At 45.0% G+C, this 15218-nt stretch overlaps 1 protein-coding gene across 2 annotated transcripts; it reads left to right on the forward strand.

Moving 5' to 3' along the window:
- Window positions 1–30: 30 nt before the first annotated feature.
- On the forward strand, window positions 31–12841 carry eftud2 (elongation factor Tu GTP binding domain containing 2). 2 transcript variants are annotated; one of them, XM_042087908.1, is made up of 28 exons: window positions 31–172; window positions 802–909; window positions 1018–1180; window positions 1361–1439; window positions 2188–2263; window positions 2361–2426; window positions 2586–2621; window positions 2728–2818; window positions 2918–3000; window positions 3260–3426; window positions 3591–3715; window positions 3974–4037; window positions 4332–4422; window positions 4839–4974; window positions 5330–5457; window positions 7212–7405; window positions 7524–7635; window positions 7736–7876; window positions 8085–8186; window positions 8309–8391; window positions 8516–8602; window positions 9233–9359; window positions 10533–10620; window positions 11027–11145; window positions 11468–11562; window positions 11700–11853; window positions 12296–12403; window positions 12523–12841. In XM_042087908.1, exons 2-28 carry the CDS (start codon window positions 808–810, stop codon window positions 12616–12618), a joined length of 2913 nt encoding a protein of 970 aa, XP_041943842.1. In that variant the 5' UTR covers window positions 31–172; window positions 802–807; the 3' UTR covers window positions 12619–12841. The 2 variants fall into 2 exon arrangements, with proteins under 2 accessions (XP_041943842.1, XP_041943843.1); XM_042087909.1 differs by having other exon boundaries at window positions 53–172; window positions 806–909.
- The last annotated feature ends 2377 nt before the right edge of the window (window positions 12842–15218 follow it).

Below are 15218 nucleotides of genomic sequence, written 5' to 3' on the forward strand. Positions count from 1 at the left end.
AGGCTGATTGAAGGGCAGCATTCATTCGTTTCTCATGCGTTGTTTGGGGTCCTTTCACTACACCGTCGCTTTGCCGCTGGATGCACAGTGTTGTGGCGGTATGCAGTAAGCAGTGCCACGATCTTGTGCTGTATTAATTCAACGTAAGGTCGTAGTTAGTCCTCATACCTTGGTGAGTCTCTGATTTTATGTTGTTTTGCATATCTCAGTCAAGCAATGCTCCCATGTGAGAATACAGTTCGTTCAAAAACTAATGTAAGATCGTACCTGGTAACATTAACATTTAGCTTCCTAGCTAATGTTGGCTAGCAAACACGCCGTTCATTCATAGGTTAGCAAGCTGCGTTGACGGCTGTGATCTTAACTTCGACATGATTAGTGTTTACCAGCTCGATATAATGTTGATGGCTCAATTCTTTAGAAGATTATGGTTTGACACAAACGTTATTTGCCGTTTAATAAAGAGATATGGCTGATTTCAAGAGCTAACCAGCTGTCTGTAGCCTGGTTAGAAGCAATTCCTCAGATATCTATGAAGATCTGCTCTGTCTCAGATGGCCTGTAAACCTAGTTAAGATTTTGAGAAATTGCTCAGATGAAGTAGGTAGACGCGCAGATAGTCTCAGTTAATTCTTCAGGAAAATGCAGTACAGTAGCAGTTGACAGACTAATATAATAGAATCATCACAGACATGCTGTAAATCAACTGACATTAAGTAGACTAATGTTAGATGTAATGTAGAAATTGATAGAACTAAATTAGAGAATGTTGTAATGGGTGGATGTTACTTCTTTTCATAGGAAGACATGGAGGCAGATCTCTATGATGAGTTTGGTAATTACATCGGTCCAGAGCTGGACTCAGACGAGGATGATGACCTGGAGGCCGAGGACAGGGACATCGACGAGGTGTGCACTACACTTTTATTGATATTGCCTTTTAATTTTTGTCCCATTTGTGTTGTCTCTATGAAAGTAGAAATGTGGTGGTTAAAAGATGTGTTTCGACGTCTGCAGGTAGATGAAGATGATGAAGATGAGCCAGGAGAAGGAGATGAAGATGTCCCTAGCATGGAGGTGGTCCTGCATGAGGACAAGAAATATTATCCCACAGCCGAGGAGGTGTATGGACCGGAAGTGGAGACTATTGTCCAAGAGGAGGACACACAACCTTTAACAGGTTAGAATGCTGTGGTGCATGTACCTGTCTAATGTCAAAGTCTGTAACCACACACACACACTCACACACACAGTTTTTACCCATTGGTCATCAACAGACACACACTTTCAATATGCATGCAGACATAAGTTACTGAAATGGTAATGATGTTATGATTCTCTGACTTTCTCTCCCATTCAGAGCCCATTATTAAGCCTGTTAAAACCAAACAGTTCACACTCATGGAGCAGGAGTTACCAGCAACTGTCTATGACATGGAGTAAGTAATATTGTTATTTCACAGTGAAAGGACAAGGTTGGCAGATTGCACTTGATGTAAAGTGTGTTTGTGTGTATTAATTTTAAAATGACCATACATGCAGTATAAAGTGACGTGTAGTGGGTTAGCGAGGTACGTTGCACTGAAAGCCGGGGTTTGCAATAACATGAAGGTAGCTCTCCCTTAACCTGGCTACATCACCATGGTAATTTATGCTATAAACTTAACTTGGTCTGTAGTGGGTTATGTTTGAGTTAAATAAAACAAAACATAAAAGCACCGCCTATTGACCAATCAGTTATCTTGGAAAATGGAATCACCATGCCTAGGAGCTTCTGTCAAATATTTTACATGCAGAGCTCCACCTGTATAAAAATCTTTGGATGGATGGATAAATGGATATGGATAAATTCAAGACTGCTAACCATGAAAATATCAAAACAACCAATACACTGTCAGATTAATCACTCTAGATGATGTTCTCATGTCTTAATGAATGCACAGAAGTAATCATTTGTTGAAATAGGCCTAGGTGGCTTTACATCTCCATCTGTGATTAGTGATATGGTTCTAACACCACCCCTTTTATGGGAAAGTCTGAAGCAGAAAGCAGAAAGTAAAGTTGATTACCACCATTCAAGTACTAGTTGTAGAGCCAGCTCACACAAAGAAAGCCTATGCATGTGTAACTTACCTTTTAGGCAGCAGTATTACTAACTGTGTGCATGCATGTATGTGTGGTCTGCAGGTTCTTGGCTGATCTGATGGACAATCCAGAACTGATCAGGAATGTCACGCTCTGTGGTCACCTGCATCATGGAAAGGTCAGAGGTTCACACAAGCGCACAGTCACTAGGCAGCATGTATCCAATCAGTAATTAGTATTTTTAATCTGATTTGTTTCCATTTGTTTTTCTATAGACATGCTTTGTGGACTGCTTGATTGAACAGACTCACCCAGAAATCCGGAAGAGAGATGATGCAGATGTTGGTGCACTCTGTTGACTACACACACACACACACACACACACTAAAGTCTGATATGCACAGACATTCCAATACGTATTATGTTAATTTTCTCCACATGACAGTAACTGCCCCCTCCCTATATTTCTAATCCTCTTTGTATGCTTTTACCATCTGCAGCTTCGTTATACAGACATCCTCTTCACTGAGCAGGAGGTGAGAACCCTGTCATATCTTTCTAAGCCTTACCTACTCTTTGCCTAGAGTATGGATGAATTAAATCTTTCCTCTTTGTGACTGTCATTGTTATTTTACCTCTTAGAGAGGAGTTGGAATCAAGAGCACCCCTGTCACAATGGTACTTCCTGACTCCAGGGATAAATCATACCTGTTCAACATCATGGACACACCAGGTATGACCAGCCATCTTTACACATGCACACTCAGGCTTTGGATCGTGCTGTCATGTTCATAGTTAACTTATTATTGAGCGTCTCCTGGTCACCCCACAGGTCATGTGAACTTCTCCGATGAGGTGACCGCAGGGATCCGCCTCTCAGACGGGATCGTGCTCTTCATCGATGCTGCAGAGGGCGTGAGTGGTGTTGAGCTTATCCTTTCCTAGACACCCCCCCCCCCCCCCCCCCCCCTCTCTCCTCCGTTAGCTTCAGTGTGTTCTGTGAGATTCTAGCTGTATTCATTTATGTGTGTCATTAGTTGCAGCCAAAGATACATTCAGTTAGCTACACCCGTTAGCTTCAGTGTGTTCTGTGAGATTCTAGCTGTATTCATTTATGTGTGTCATTAGTTGCAGCCAAAGATACATTCAGGTGTTGGTGTGTGTCTCCTTGTAGGTGATGTTGAACACGGAGCGTCTGATAAAACACGCCGTGCAGGAGCGCCTGGCCATCACCATCTGCATCAACAAAATCGACCGGCTGATCGTGGAGCTCAAGCTCCCCCCCACCGACGCCTACTACAAGCTGCGCCACATCGTGGACGAGGTCAACGGCATGCTCAGGTACGTACCCCCATCATCAGTGTGGTGTTCCGTAGCCTTTGATTGGACCGCTGGTTGGATCGGGTCTTCTTGGAGGTGGCGGATCGTTTGGGGTAATTTGACTAAAAGACAGTAAGTTCATGCTTTGAGGTCTTTTTGTCTGATGTCTTTCCTCTGTCCTGCAGCACGTACTCCACAGACGAGAGCCTGGTGGTGTCTCCTCTCCTGGGCAACGTGTGCTTCGCCTCCCCTCAGTACAGCACCTGCTTTACACTCGCCTCCTTCGCCAAGATCTACTCAGACACGTATGGTAAGAGAAGAGGTTTATTTATTTAGTTAGTTTGCACATATACACATAGCCCAGTGTTTGTTGGGTTTCTCAAGCATATGCTGGATCTCTTTCAAGCATGCATAAACAAAAATAATTATTGATGCATACAAATATAACATTTTACTATATGCATGCCAATGTATTTACCCATATATCCCACTCTGTTTTATAACAGAATTCAGAAATATGATCCAACATGTCCATACTGATGTCTTTTATCTTTTGTGATTGTTGTAGGTGATGTCAATTACACAGAGTTTGCCAAGAGGCTGTGGGGCGACATTTACTTCAACCCAAAAACGTGAGAACCACATACTATCCATCAACACTCACATCAACATCCCAAAGGACAAGCATGGACAAGCATGATAAACCACTGAATGATATGAATGATGTAGAGTCCAGAGATGTAGAGATTACTTTTTGTAGTGTTTTGTATATGAATAGAATGCAATTGAACCACATCACCGACCTACAGAAAAATGTAATCTCTCTCTCTCTCTCTCTCTCTCTCTCTCTCTCTCTCTCTCTCTCTCTCTCTCTCTCTCCCTCTCTCCCTCCCTCCCTCCCTCCCTATCTGTTATCTATCTATCAGGCGGAAGTTCACCAAGAAGGCTCCCACCAGTAACTCGCAGCGCAGCTTTGTGGAGTTTGTGCTGGAGCCGCTCTATAAGATCCTGTCTCAGGTGAGGCCTGCTGGCGCTGCCTCTGCAGACACACCCAGTGGAGGGGAGCCAGGGGTTTAGATGGGTTCAGATCTAAATTAAGCAATAAGCCTCAGGAGGATGTGGTTTACAGTGCTTTTAGAACAAGTACAACGTGAAGCAGCGTGCCTGAAAAGTCCTTAGCTGTTCTAAAACCACTAAAAACCAAGTTGTCTTGGGGATTGTTTCTTTTCTAATCCATTTACTACATGTACAGTATCTGGCAAAGTGTCACAAAGCGAACACACCAAAACAAAAATGCAATAATCTAGTGGAGAGTTTAAAAGCTCCCAGAGTTTTTTGTATTGAGCTATCAGAGCTTGATTAAGGCACTGGAGGTCAGGGGTGGTAAGCGTGTGGTGTGTCCCCTCTCTCACTCTCTCCCCGGTGCGCTGCAGGTGGTGGGGGACTGTGACACATCACTGCCGCGAGTGCTGGACGAGCTGGGCATCCACCTGACCAAAGAGGAGCTCAAGCTCAACATCCGACCGCTGCTCCGGCTCGTCTGCAACCGTTTCTTTGGGGAGTTCACAGGTGTGTGGACACAGTCACACGCGCACACACACACACACACACACACACACACTTACAAATGCATACAATCGGTCAGAGGTGCCCAGAGATTTTGTGTGTGTGTATGTACCCATTGTGTGGTAGTTTATCTTCATGGTTAATCTGCAGGTCTGCTGTGCATGTGTGGGGTCTCCCTTTGCGTGTGTGGGGTCTCCTTTGCGTGTGTGGGGTCTCCCTTTGCGTGTGTGGGGTCTCCCTTTGCGTGTGTGGGGTCTCCCTTTGCTCTGTCTAGCCTCACTGACCTCTGACCCATGTGTGCTCCTCTCTCTCTCTCTCTCTCTCTCTCTCTCTCTCTCTCTCTCTCTCTCTCTCTCAGGTTTTGTGGACATGTGTGTGCAGCACATCCCGTCTCCCCAGACAGGGGCTCGAGCCAAGATTGAGCACAGCTACACAGGCGGCCTGGACTCCGACCTGGCGGAGGCAATGACCGAGTGTGACCCAGATGTAAGCATCTTTGTGTGTGTGTTAGGGGTGTCACGATTCTCCGAATCCTCGATTCGATTTAATTTTCGATTTTAAAGTCACGATTCGATTGGATTTTCGGTCTTTTTTTAATATTACTATGAATGCATTCCTTATGTTATTTACTTTTTTTCGGCCTTTTCCTATTCTGTTTCGGGGAGCTTTTATTTTGAAACCATTCCAACCACGAGGTTGTAAACAGAACAAACATTAAACAGAGACGTGAACATAGTGAAATGAAACAACACAATGATAATTTGATTGTTTCAGCACACTACAAAGAGACCCAAGGTTATGGTTCATGGAATATGTACTTATCAATGTGCATTTTAAGCCTTAAAGTAATTTTAGACTGTAACTGTAACTTGGACTGATCATCTTTTCACTTGTTAAGTTGAGTAGGCTAAGCTAGTGTTAATTGACGTGAATGAACGACAAAATACTTCCACACCGGTGATTTCAGATTTCGATTTCGGTCGGTTGATGTGTATTTTTTAACTGGCTGAGCCTAAAATTAGAGGAGTGTTGATGCTGCAGTTCAGCACGTGCTGCTGAGTTAAAGCTGCAGTTGGCAAGTCTGACAGATTGAGGGGATTTGAATGTTTACAACTCTCATGCCCCTCCCCCACTACCACCGAGCACCCTCTCATCGAGTTTGTGCTCGTCAGTGCGCACCAGACTGCACCAGACTGTGACTGACAGTCAGATCTCACACAGCCCTGCTCTGATTGGACCAGAAGAACCGGGAGCTGTGGATTTTTGCAAAACAAATAACAGGCTCTAGGTGGAGGTAGAAGTGCAGGTTTTTTTTCTAAAACCGGCTGATTTAATTTGTTCTGTCGGAGCATAGTGTCGGTTTCAGTGAATATGATCAAAAAAATCTTGCCAACTGCAGCTTTAAATATCATTCAGCAAAGCACGTTTAACGGGGTCGACAAGGGGAACGTCCGGTGGATCGTAATGCCAGTTCTGCTGGTCCAGATTGAACAGAAATGTTGTTGAGAAAGGTGTCTTTATGATCAGGTTCAGTTTCACTTGCGCAGACGCGCAACATTACTACCCCCAATTGTAGACTATGCCTCTTTATTTGATCACACACAATTAAGAAATATTTCCTAATCTAGAAAACGTTTAGTTTCCTTTTCTTTCGGCCAGCGGTTCGATAATAGTCTACCATTCATTTGTGCCACAAATTATCAGACGTGTGACAGAAGCACGCGCATAGCCTGTAACTTCGCTGCTCCGCGGACTAGCAATCTCATCAAAGAGGAGGCCCTAACACTGCAGATAATAGACAGAGAAAGGCAAGCATATGCTCAGGGAACAGAACACAGTTGCATATCTAGTGTACAAAATGTACTTAAGTACAGTAACGAAGTATTTGTACTTCGTTACATTCCACCAATGCATGGCATACATGCTGGACGTGACATTGGGGGTGTGGCTGCATTGTCGATTCTACGAAATCGTGACACCCCTAGTGTGTGTGTGTGTGTGTGTGTGTGTGTGTGTGTGTGTGTGAAATGTAATGCATGAAAACTATTCATAATTATTTCTTGCTCTCAGTCTTCCTGGCTTAAGCCACATATCTGCTTGTGTGTGTGCGTATGCTCATGGAGTTGAAAACTGAGTAGCAACAGTGAATGAAAACAGAATGGCTAGAAAAAAATAATTGATTGTTTTTAACTATCTAAGATTGCATTGTCCTCTTCATCCTCCTCCTCCTCCTCCTCCAGGGCCCTCTCATGTGCCACACCACCAAGATGTACAGCACTGATGACGGGGTCCAGTTCCATGCCTTTGGACGTGTTCTAAGTGGAACCCTGCAAGCAGGTCAACCCATCAAGGTTCTTGGGGAGAACTACACGTTGGAGGATGAAGAGGACTCGCAGGTCTGCACCGTCGGCCGCCTCTGGATCTCAGTTGCCAGGTAACCAACATTGTGGTGAATGTCAACATTGTGGTGAATGTCTGTCAACTTTTGGAAAGTGGACACCTTTCCTGTTTCCCTCATGCTCCCTGTGTTTTGTGTGTTTTTATATCTGCAGGTACCAGATCGAAGTGAACCGTGTCCCAGCAGGAAACTGGATCCTAATTGAGGGTTGTGATCAGCCAATCGTTAAAACAGCCACCATCACAGAACCTCGAGGAAATGAAGAGGTAGGCATCAGGGGGCAATATATCAGAGAGTACTAACATATATGAAGTCACAAGGTGGAAATCAAACAACTTTTGTGTGTGTGATGCAATGCATCTCCAGGCTCAGATCTTCAGGCCGCTGAAGTTTAACACTGCCTCAGTGATCAAGATCGCTGTGGAGCCTGTCAACCCGTCTGAGCTGCCCAAGATGTTGGACGGTCTCAGGAAAGTCAACAAGAGCTACCCCTCTCTGACCACTAAGGTAATCAACGCACCCCAGTAGTTAGCTTGCTTCTGCTTGTGACCAAACATTTCAAATGCAACAGTATGTTAGTGAGGTGTAATAGACTGGACATTGGTTACAGATCATGTGGCCTAATTCTCTCAAATGCCTAAATAACATCTCTCAGTTCCAGATTTGCACAGTGTAAATGTACACAGTGTAAATAATGGAGTGTGTCTGTGTGTAGGTGGAGGAGTCTGGGGAGCATGTCATCTTGGGAACAGGTGAGCTCTACCTGGACTGTGTGATGCATGACTTGCGCAAGATGTACTCCGAAATTGACATCAAGGTAAGACAGACTTGTGTGAAGTATGCAAAGCTTCATAAATAAAAACGACCAGCTGAATGAAGTACTGAGGTTTATTTTGGACCTTTCTGAGTTTTCCTGATGACCTTTGCCCTCTGACCTAGGTGGCTGACCCTGTGGTGACCTTCTGTGAGACAGTTGTTGAGACCTCGTCACTGAAGTGTTTTGCCGAAACACCCAATAAAAAGTGAGTTTTTGTTCTGTAGACCACATCTGTCAGCAGTAAGAGCTCATCTGGACTGTTGTGGTGTGGAGCGAGGCTGTTGCTGACTGCTGTGCTCTGATTGGTCCTGTGCTGTATTAATTGACAGGAATAAGATCACCATGATTGCGGAGCCACTGGAGAAGGGCCTGGCAGAGGACATTGAGAACGAAGTGGTGCAGATTACTTGGAACAGGTGCGTTTACTAGACACCAGTGACACACACACACACACACACACACATAAACATACACATTCACACCTCTGCACTTGTTTTTTCTTGCTCTTTGCACCTGCTTGAACACAGGCAGAACAAACAGGCAATATCTGTAACACTTCAGTAGACTGCTTTCTAAACTGCATGCAATCTCATAGATGCTATTGCACACACGCTCTCAACCATGGACACATTCACACACACAAACCTGAACTGACCCCAGCTGTTCCCCTTATCTATACTCCAGCTGGCAGGTGCAGTTTGGGAAGGGTGTGTGTGTGTGTGCGAATGAATGTATTTGTGTGTTTGTGTTTGTGTGTGTGTGTGTGTGTGTGTGAGACAATGAATGTGTGTGTGCGCGACTCAGCTGTGAACCCATCTGGGTTGGAATAAACAACATCTGCAGAGTGACCAAGCCAGGGACACACTCTACACACTATTTAATCTCTCTCTCCCTCCCTCCCACTTTCTCTCTCTCTCTCTCTCTCTCTCTTCTTTCTTTCTTTCTTTCTTTCTTTCTTTCTTTCTTTCTTTCTTTCTTTCTTTCTTTCTCACTGTCTCTGTGTTCTCCTCCCTGGCCTCCCTTTGACTCTGTCTCTGGCGATACAGAAAGAAGTTGGGAGAGTTTTTCCAGACCAAGTACGACTGGGATTTGCTGGCCGCTCGTTCCATCTGGGCCTTCGGGCCTGACACCACTGGCCCCAACATTCTAGTAGACGACACTCTGCCTTCTGAGGTAAGCCTGACGTAGAAAAGGAGTTCACTGAATGATGCAACTGGATCTATATTTGGATCTGTTATTAAAAGTTAACTGATTCAAGGTTTAAATTGTGTTAAGAGATAATATAAACAACTGTTTATTTTGAGATCAAAATAAAAGTCTCTTCCACAACGGGTTATGTGTGCATGTAGAGCATCAGTGAAGTAACACCAGGAATGGTAAATCATTTCTAAATCTACCAAATTGCTTTTGAATACATTTAAATATGGAATATTGTTTCAGCCAAAGATGCTGTGTGGTTTACTTCAACCTAAGCATTATATTGATGATGATCGATAAAAGCTCTGGTATCAGTATTGATAAAGTGATATTGGTCAATTCCAAATTCATGTATGGAAAACTGGAAGGGTAGGTAGAGTGTTGGAATAGGATGGTAGGTTGCTTTGAAGGCCAACTGTTGGTCATGGTCATGTTGCATGCACTGGGTTAAAACCAAAAAAACAAAGAGAACCCATAACATGCCCCTTAGAGTAAACAAATAAATCCCAGCCCTGTCCCTTCCCTCAAATAGACACACGCTCACACCTCTGATCTGGCTCAGCACAGCCCGCAGCCCGTGTTTGCACTGTGAACCTTAAATGAAGGTGGAAACAAGCCTGTAGGATTTGTCTCTCTCCCCGTGGTGTGTGTGAGCGTGTTTATGCTTGTTTGGTACAGTTGCGTGCATTTTTGATAAATACAACAAAACGTGTTCTTTGTTGTCTTAATTTGGTATTTAAGGCTAAATTGATAAATTAAGTAAATGAAGTGCACATGTGTGCTGAGGATCACCTGGAAAAGGGGGGAGAGAATCCCAAAAGGCATGTCGTGCACACGGGGAAGAGGAAAAATAAAACTCCATATCCTGGGGCTAAAGCAACCAAATCTAGATGGCATTATGGACCCTTTCAAGAGAGTTCCATTATCAGCATCATAGTTGGCCCCACAAGACTTCCTTTTTAACATTCCATATGTTATCTTAATGCAGAGGAAGTAGATTGGGGCCCAAATAGGACGTTCAAGCATTGTTTTTGTTTTTATTGTTGAAAGGGTCTATATATACATACATATAATTATCACTATTTTTACACCTTCAGCTAACGTTGCTCTCGCTGTGTTTTGGGTTTGTGTGTGTGTGTGTGTGTGTAGGTGGATAAAGCTTTGCTGGGCTCTGTGAAGGACAGCATCGTTCAGGGATTCCAGTGGGGAACGAGAGAGGGACCACTGTGTGATGAACGTAAGTTCACTCCCTTTTCTCTGTCTCTTTCTCTTTGTCTCTCTCTGTCTCTCTCTCACACACACACACACACACACACACACACACACACACACACACACACACACACACACATATACACACTTGTCACTGTTTTCTGTTTATTTTATTTTACACTGTGCTTCTAATGATTGTGTGCTTACGAGAAGTCCCATTCCTTGATCATATCTCCGACATTCCATGTTTGAGAATTGGTGAGCTTGTGCTCAGCCCTGCAGACTACTTATGACCTGAATCCTTCATCTGAATATCCACTAGGTGGCAGCAGCTAGCACAGGCCCTCATAACTGTCATATACCGGTATGTGTGGCTTTTGCACAAGACTTTCCCTTCCTAGCAGTAATTGACCTGCTCATTCTCTCCTCAGCCATCCGTAATGTGAAGTTTAAGATCCTGGATGCAGTGATCGCCCAAGAGCCGCTGCATAGAGGTGGAGGACAGGTCATCCCCACCGCCCGACGAGTGGTCTACTCAGCCTTCCTCATGGTACGGTTTCTTTCTTTATCTCTCTTTCTTTCTGTCTCTCTTTCTTTTGTGCTCCTGTCTTGCTCTCTCTATAGATTTTTTCTCTCTCCCTCTATCACTTTGTTTATTTCTTACTCTCTAAACGTTATTCTCTCTACACAGTATTTTGCTCTGAGTACGCACCCAACCTCAAATCCTGTTTTCTCTTTATGTTGCCTAAACGTTTATACAACACTTCCTTATGGCAGAGAGGGAGCTCACAAGCTGAGGCTGTGCTCATATACCCTGCTCTGTGCTAATTGGTTACTTGATCCTCTGCTCTGATTGGCTCTTGTCCTGCCAGGCCACACCTCGGTTGATGGAGCCATACTACTTTGTGGAGGTTCAAGCCCCAGCTGATTGTGTGTCGGCAGTGTACACTGTACTCGCAAGGAGAAGGTAACACACACACACACACACACCAAACACATAACTAAGAAACTGCTGGTCCGATTGACTTTCACTTTAAAGATGTGAGATGGGGTAATGGTTTGAGACCTGACTTCTCTTGTTTTGTTTGTGTTTGTTTTTTGCAGAGGGCACGTGACTCAGGATGCACCTATCCCTGGCTCTCCCCTGTACACCATCAAGGCCTTCATCCCTGCCATCGACTCCTTCGGCTTTGAGACAGACTTGCGGACACACACTCAGGGGCAGGCATTTGCGCTGAGCGTGTTTCACCACTGGCAGGTAAATATTCCTATGTAAATACACACACACACAAACACTCACACACACACAGAAAGGACATGTGCTGTGACAGTCATGATGTTGAGTCGGGCTGCATTGAGTCAGCACAGTTCCATGTGACATCTCTGTGATTGTGTGTGTGTGTGTGTGTGTGTGTGTGTGTGTGTGTGTGTGTGTGTGTGTGTGTGTGTGTGTTCAGGTGATATGTCTAGTAGTTTTTGATGGTTGATTTTGCACCATGCATTGACTTGTATCTGCCTCAGCATTTGCTTTGCATTGGCTGAAAAAACAGAATTGCTGACATGGGTTTGCTGTCTGTCTGTCTGTCACTCTTTCTCTTGCCCTACCTTCTGTCTTTCTCCCTCCTTTTGCTTTTATTCACTTTATTTTCTCTACGATTCTTTTTTTCTCTCTCCCTCCACCCCCTCGCTTCCTCTCTCAGATTGTTCCGGGTGATCCCCTGGATAAGGGGATTGTGATTCGTCCCCTGGAGCCCCAGCCTGCCCCTCACCTGGCCCGGGAGTTCATGATCAAAACACGCCGACGCAAGGTCAGACTCCACTCTCACTCCACTCTCACATAATCACACACAGATAGACTGTGAGACTCTCTAATGGCACTTGAGTCGAGGCTTCAAAGTAACATTCGGCTGTTCGTCTCTCTCAATAGGGCTTGAGCGAGGATGTGAGTATCAGCAAGTTCTTCGACGATCCTATGTTGTTGGAGCTGGCCAAACAGGACGTGATGCTCAACTACCCCATGTGAAGAGAGAGAGATTGCCCCACTCTTACTTTCCCCTGGAACAACAACCCCTTGACCTTCTCTCGGAAAACACACACACGCAATCAAACACGGTCTTGGTCTTCTTTATTTTTATACCATTTTGTAGAGTGGGTCTATGTAATATAGGCTTGTTTTTTAAAATTTCAGTCTGAGGTAATTAAGTTGTGAAAATGTCCTTGTCTAAATAAACATGATTTTCTTGTTAGTCTGTTTCAATGTGGTTGGCTATGTGTACGTGTGTGTCATAACTGCATTTAGAGGGGTGGACAGATTCAAAGTAAAGTGTGTGCGTGTACACCAAGCAGAAAGAGCTGACGGTGTTCTTAAGAGGCATTTCTGGTTGGCTGTATGTGTTGAACGGGGTAAGAGAGCGGAGGTGGAGGAGATGGACAAGGGCGTAAGACAGGGTTTGACATGAATGTCATATCTGTCTGTCTCCATGTTCCTTTGCCAGTGTTTTTGATGGAGATGCGCTCGGATACGGCATTTGATGGGTATCTGTACAGATGCACATGGAAACCAGATGCAGGCTTTGTATATTTGAATGGAATATATGTGAATTGTGAGTAAGGGAAGTGATTTAAAATCTACATACTCACATACTGTATACAGCTGCAAATAGCCACATGTTTACATGCTGACGCTTCTCAGTGTCCTCACATAAGTTACAGGTGATCTCACTGACCTGTTTCCCAGATAAATTGCTTTGAGGCATTGATCATTGAATATGGAGGTCAGAGAAGTATGGATGAATGAATGTGGACAATCACAGGCTGGTGACCTACTGGGTAGCAGGAGAGAAGGAAGACAAGGATGAGCTCGAGGGAGAGCAAACAAATGTAGAGAATGATGGAAGGACAAAAGGGTAGACTGAAAGCCATGCCTGGTAAAGATGGATGGGATAATAAATGAATCGTGATGGTTTGTAGATGCCCATAGTCAGGTCCTGGCACACTGGTGTCTATATTTAGCCACGATGCCCAGATTGTAGCAAAGGCTTGGGGGCGTTTCAGTATGTGTGTATGGGCGCGTGCATGTACATTTGTCTGTGTGTGTGCGCATGTTCGCCTGCACTGCTGCCACTGGAGTCAGAGATGATGCCCAGGGCATAGTGCAGTCATACACACACACACACACACACACTCCGCACACAAAGACAGTCCCACACTCATCTGTCACGAAGCTCATTTGGAAATCGGAGAGACTCATCAGATGATGGTGCAGCTTATCCGACACACAAAGCGCGATAATATCCCTTTGAACTCAACATGCTTCCATACACCACAGTATCCGAGAGGAGAGGATGAAGGTTAGAGCCGCCTGCTATTGAGCCATGGCGAAATGCAAGAAGGGAATCTGTGAGAACTGTGAAATGTGTATAGTCAATTTCAACAATTTACCACATCTCCTAATGTGACTAGTTTCGAGTCGTTTTGACAAGCTGAGACACTGGCCCTGCTTTCCTTCCGCCATAAGTACATGGGCACCTAGTAGGGCCATTGCTATTCCGCTTTAACCCACAGGATGCAACCACTCACCCCCTCCCCAACCCCGCTCCTCCACTCTTGTCCTGCCAGCGCCAGATGTTAAACATAAGCAGGAACATATCAAGGATTAGACCAAGGGTAAAGAACACGCGAGGAGGACAAGACACTCCGGCACGTTCTTTCCCTCGCGCGCACACACGCACTGTTGTGTCCACCTGGAGGGGTCAACAGATGAAGTTTCCGACGCTCTTGAGTCATCGGAAGGAAAGACAAAGAGGATGCTGCGTGTAGGAGCTGGTGTGTATGTGTGTGTGTGTGTGTGTGTGTGTGTGTGTGTGTGGGGGGGGTCACCAGTCTTAAAGCTGGGGTGGCCCATGTGGTTTTTCCTTTATTTCGTCAATTCAACTGAATGTCTTACCGCAGTCCTTTTGTGGTACTAATTACCATGCCCCTGGTAAGGAGAGAGGTGATCTCAGAGACGGGGAAAGCTCTTAATGTGGGGAAAACCCCTCTACCAGAGGTTAGTCAGCGACCCTTAAATATGGCATCACTCTCTCTTTCCTCCAACAGAAGGGCAACAGTCTGCCGAAAGACTCTTTTGCACATGATGCAATCTCCCAGTGCAATCAATGAGGGCATTCATCTCATGGAAGGTCCAGAATGGTCGAGTTGATCGCTTGAATGGTCCAGTTCAAATATTTGGCCGTGGTCCATCCCAAGGGAGACCCAACCTCGCTCAGCTAGACATCCCCCCTCCAGCCCTTCCATTCCTCCTCCTTACTGCCCTCTTCTCTTCCAAACCCGAGGATGGAAGATCTGACCGAAAGAGAGAGAGAGAGAGAGGAGAGGAAAGTCGTCTGAGGCCCTAATCATCTCCTTCTTTGGAGCTGCCTGGGATAAACAACAGCAAAATAAATAAACAAATAAATGCACCATGGAAGGGGGACTTGTGAGCGTGCCAAACTCCTTGAAATGAGCGTGACTTTCTTCGAGTTCCACTAGACGATTGGGCTTCATCGTGGGGCCCAGAGGGCCTGTCCTCTGGATCCCTGCAAAGTGGAAACCTCTGCCAGCCTGGCACCGAAGCAGATCTGC

Source organism: Alosa sapidissima, chromosome 3, assembly GCF_018492685.1.
Source record: "Alosa sapidissima isolate fAloSap1 chromosome 3, fAloSap1.pri, whole genome shotgun sequence".
Lineage (NCBI taxonomy): Eukaryota > Metazoa > Chordata > Actinopteri > Clupeiformes > Clupeidae > Alosa > Alosa sapidissima.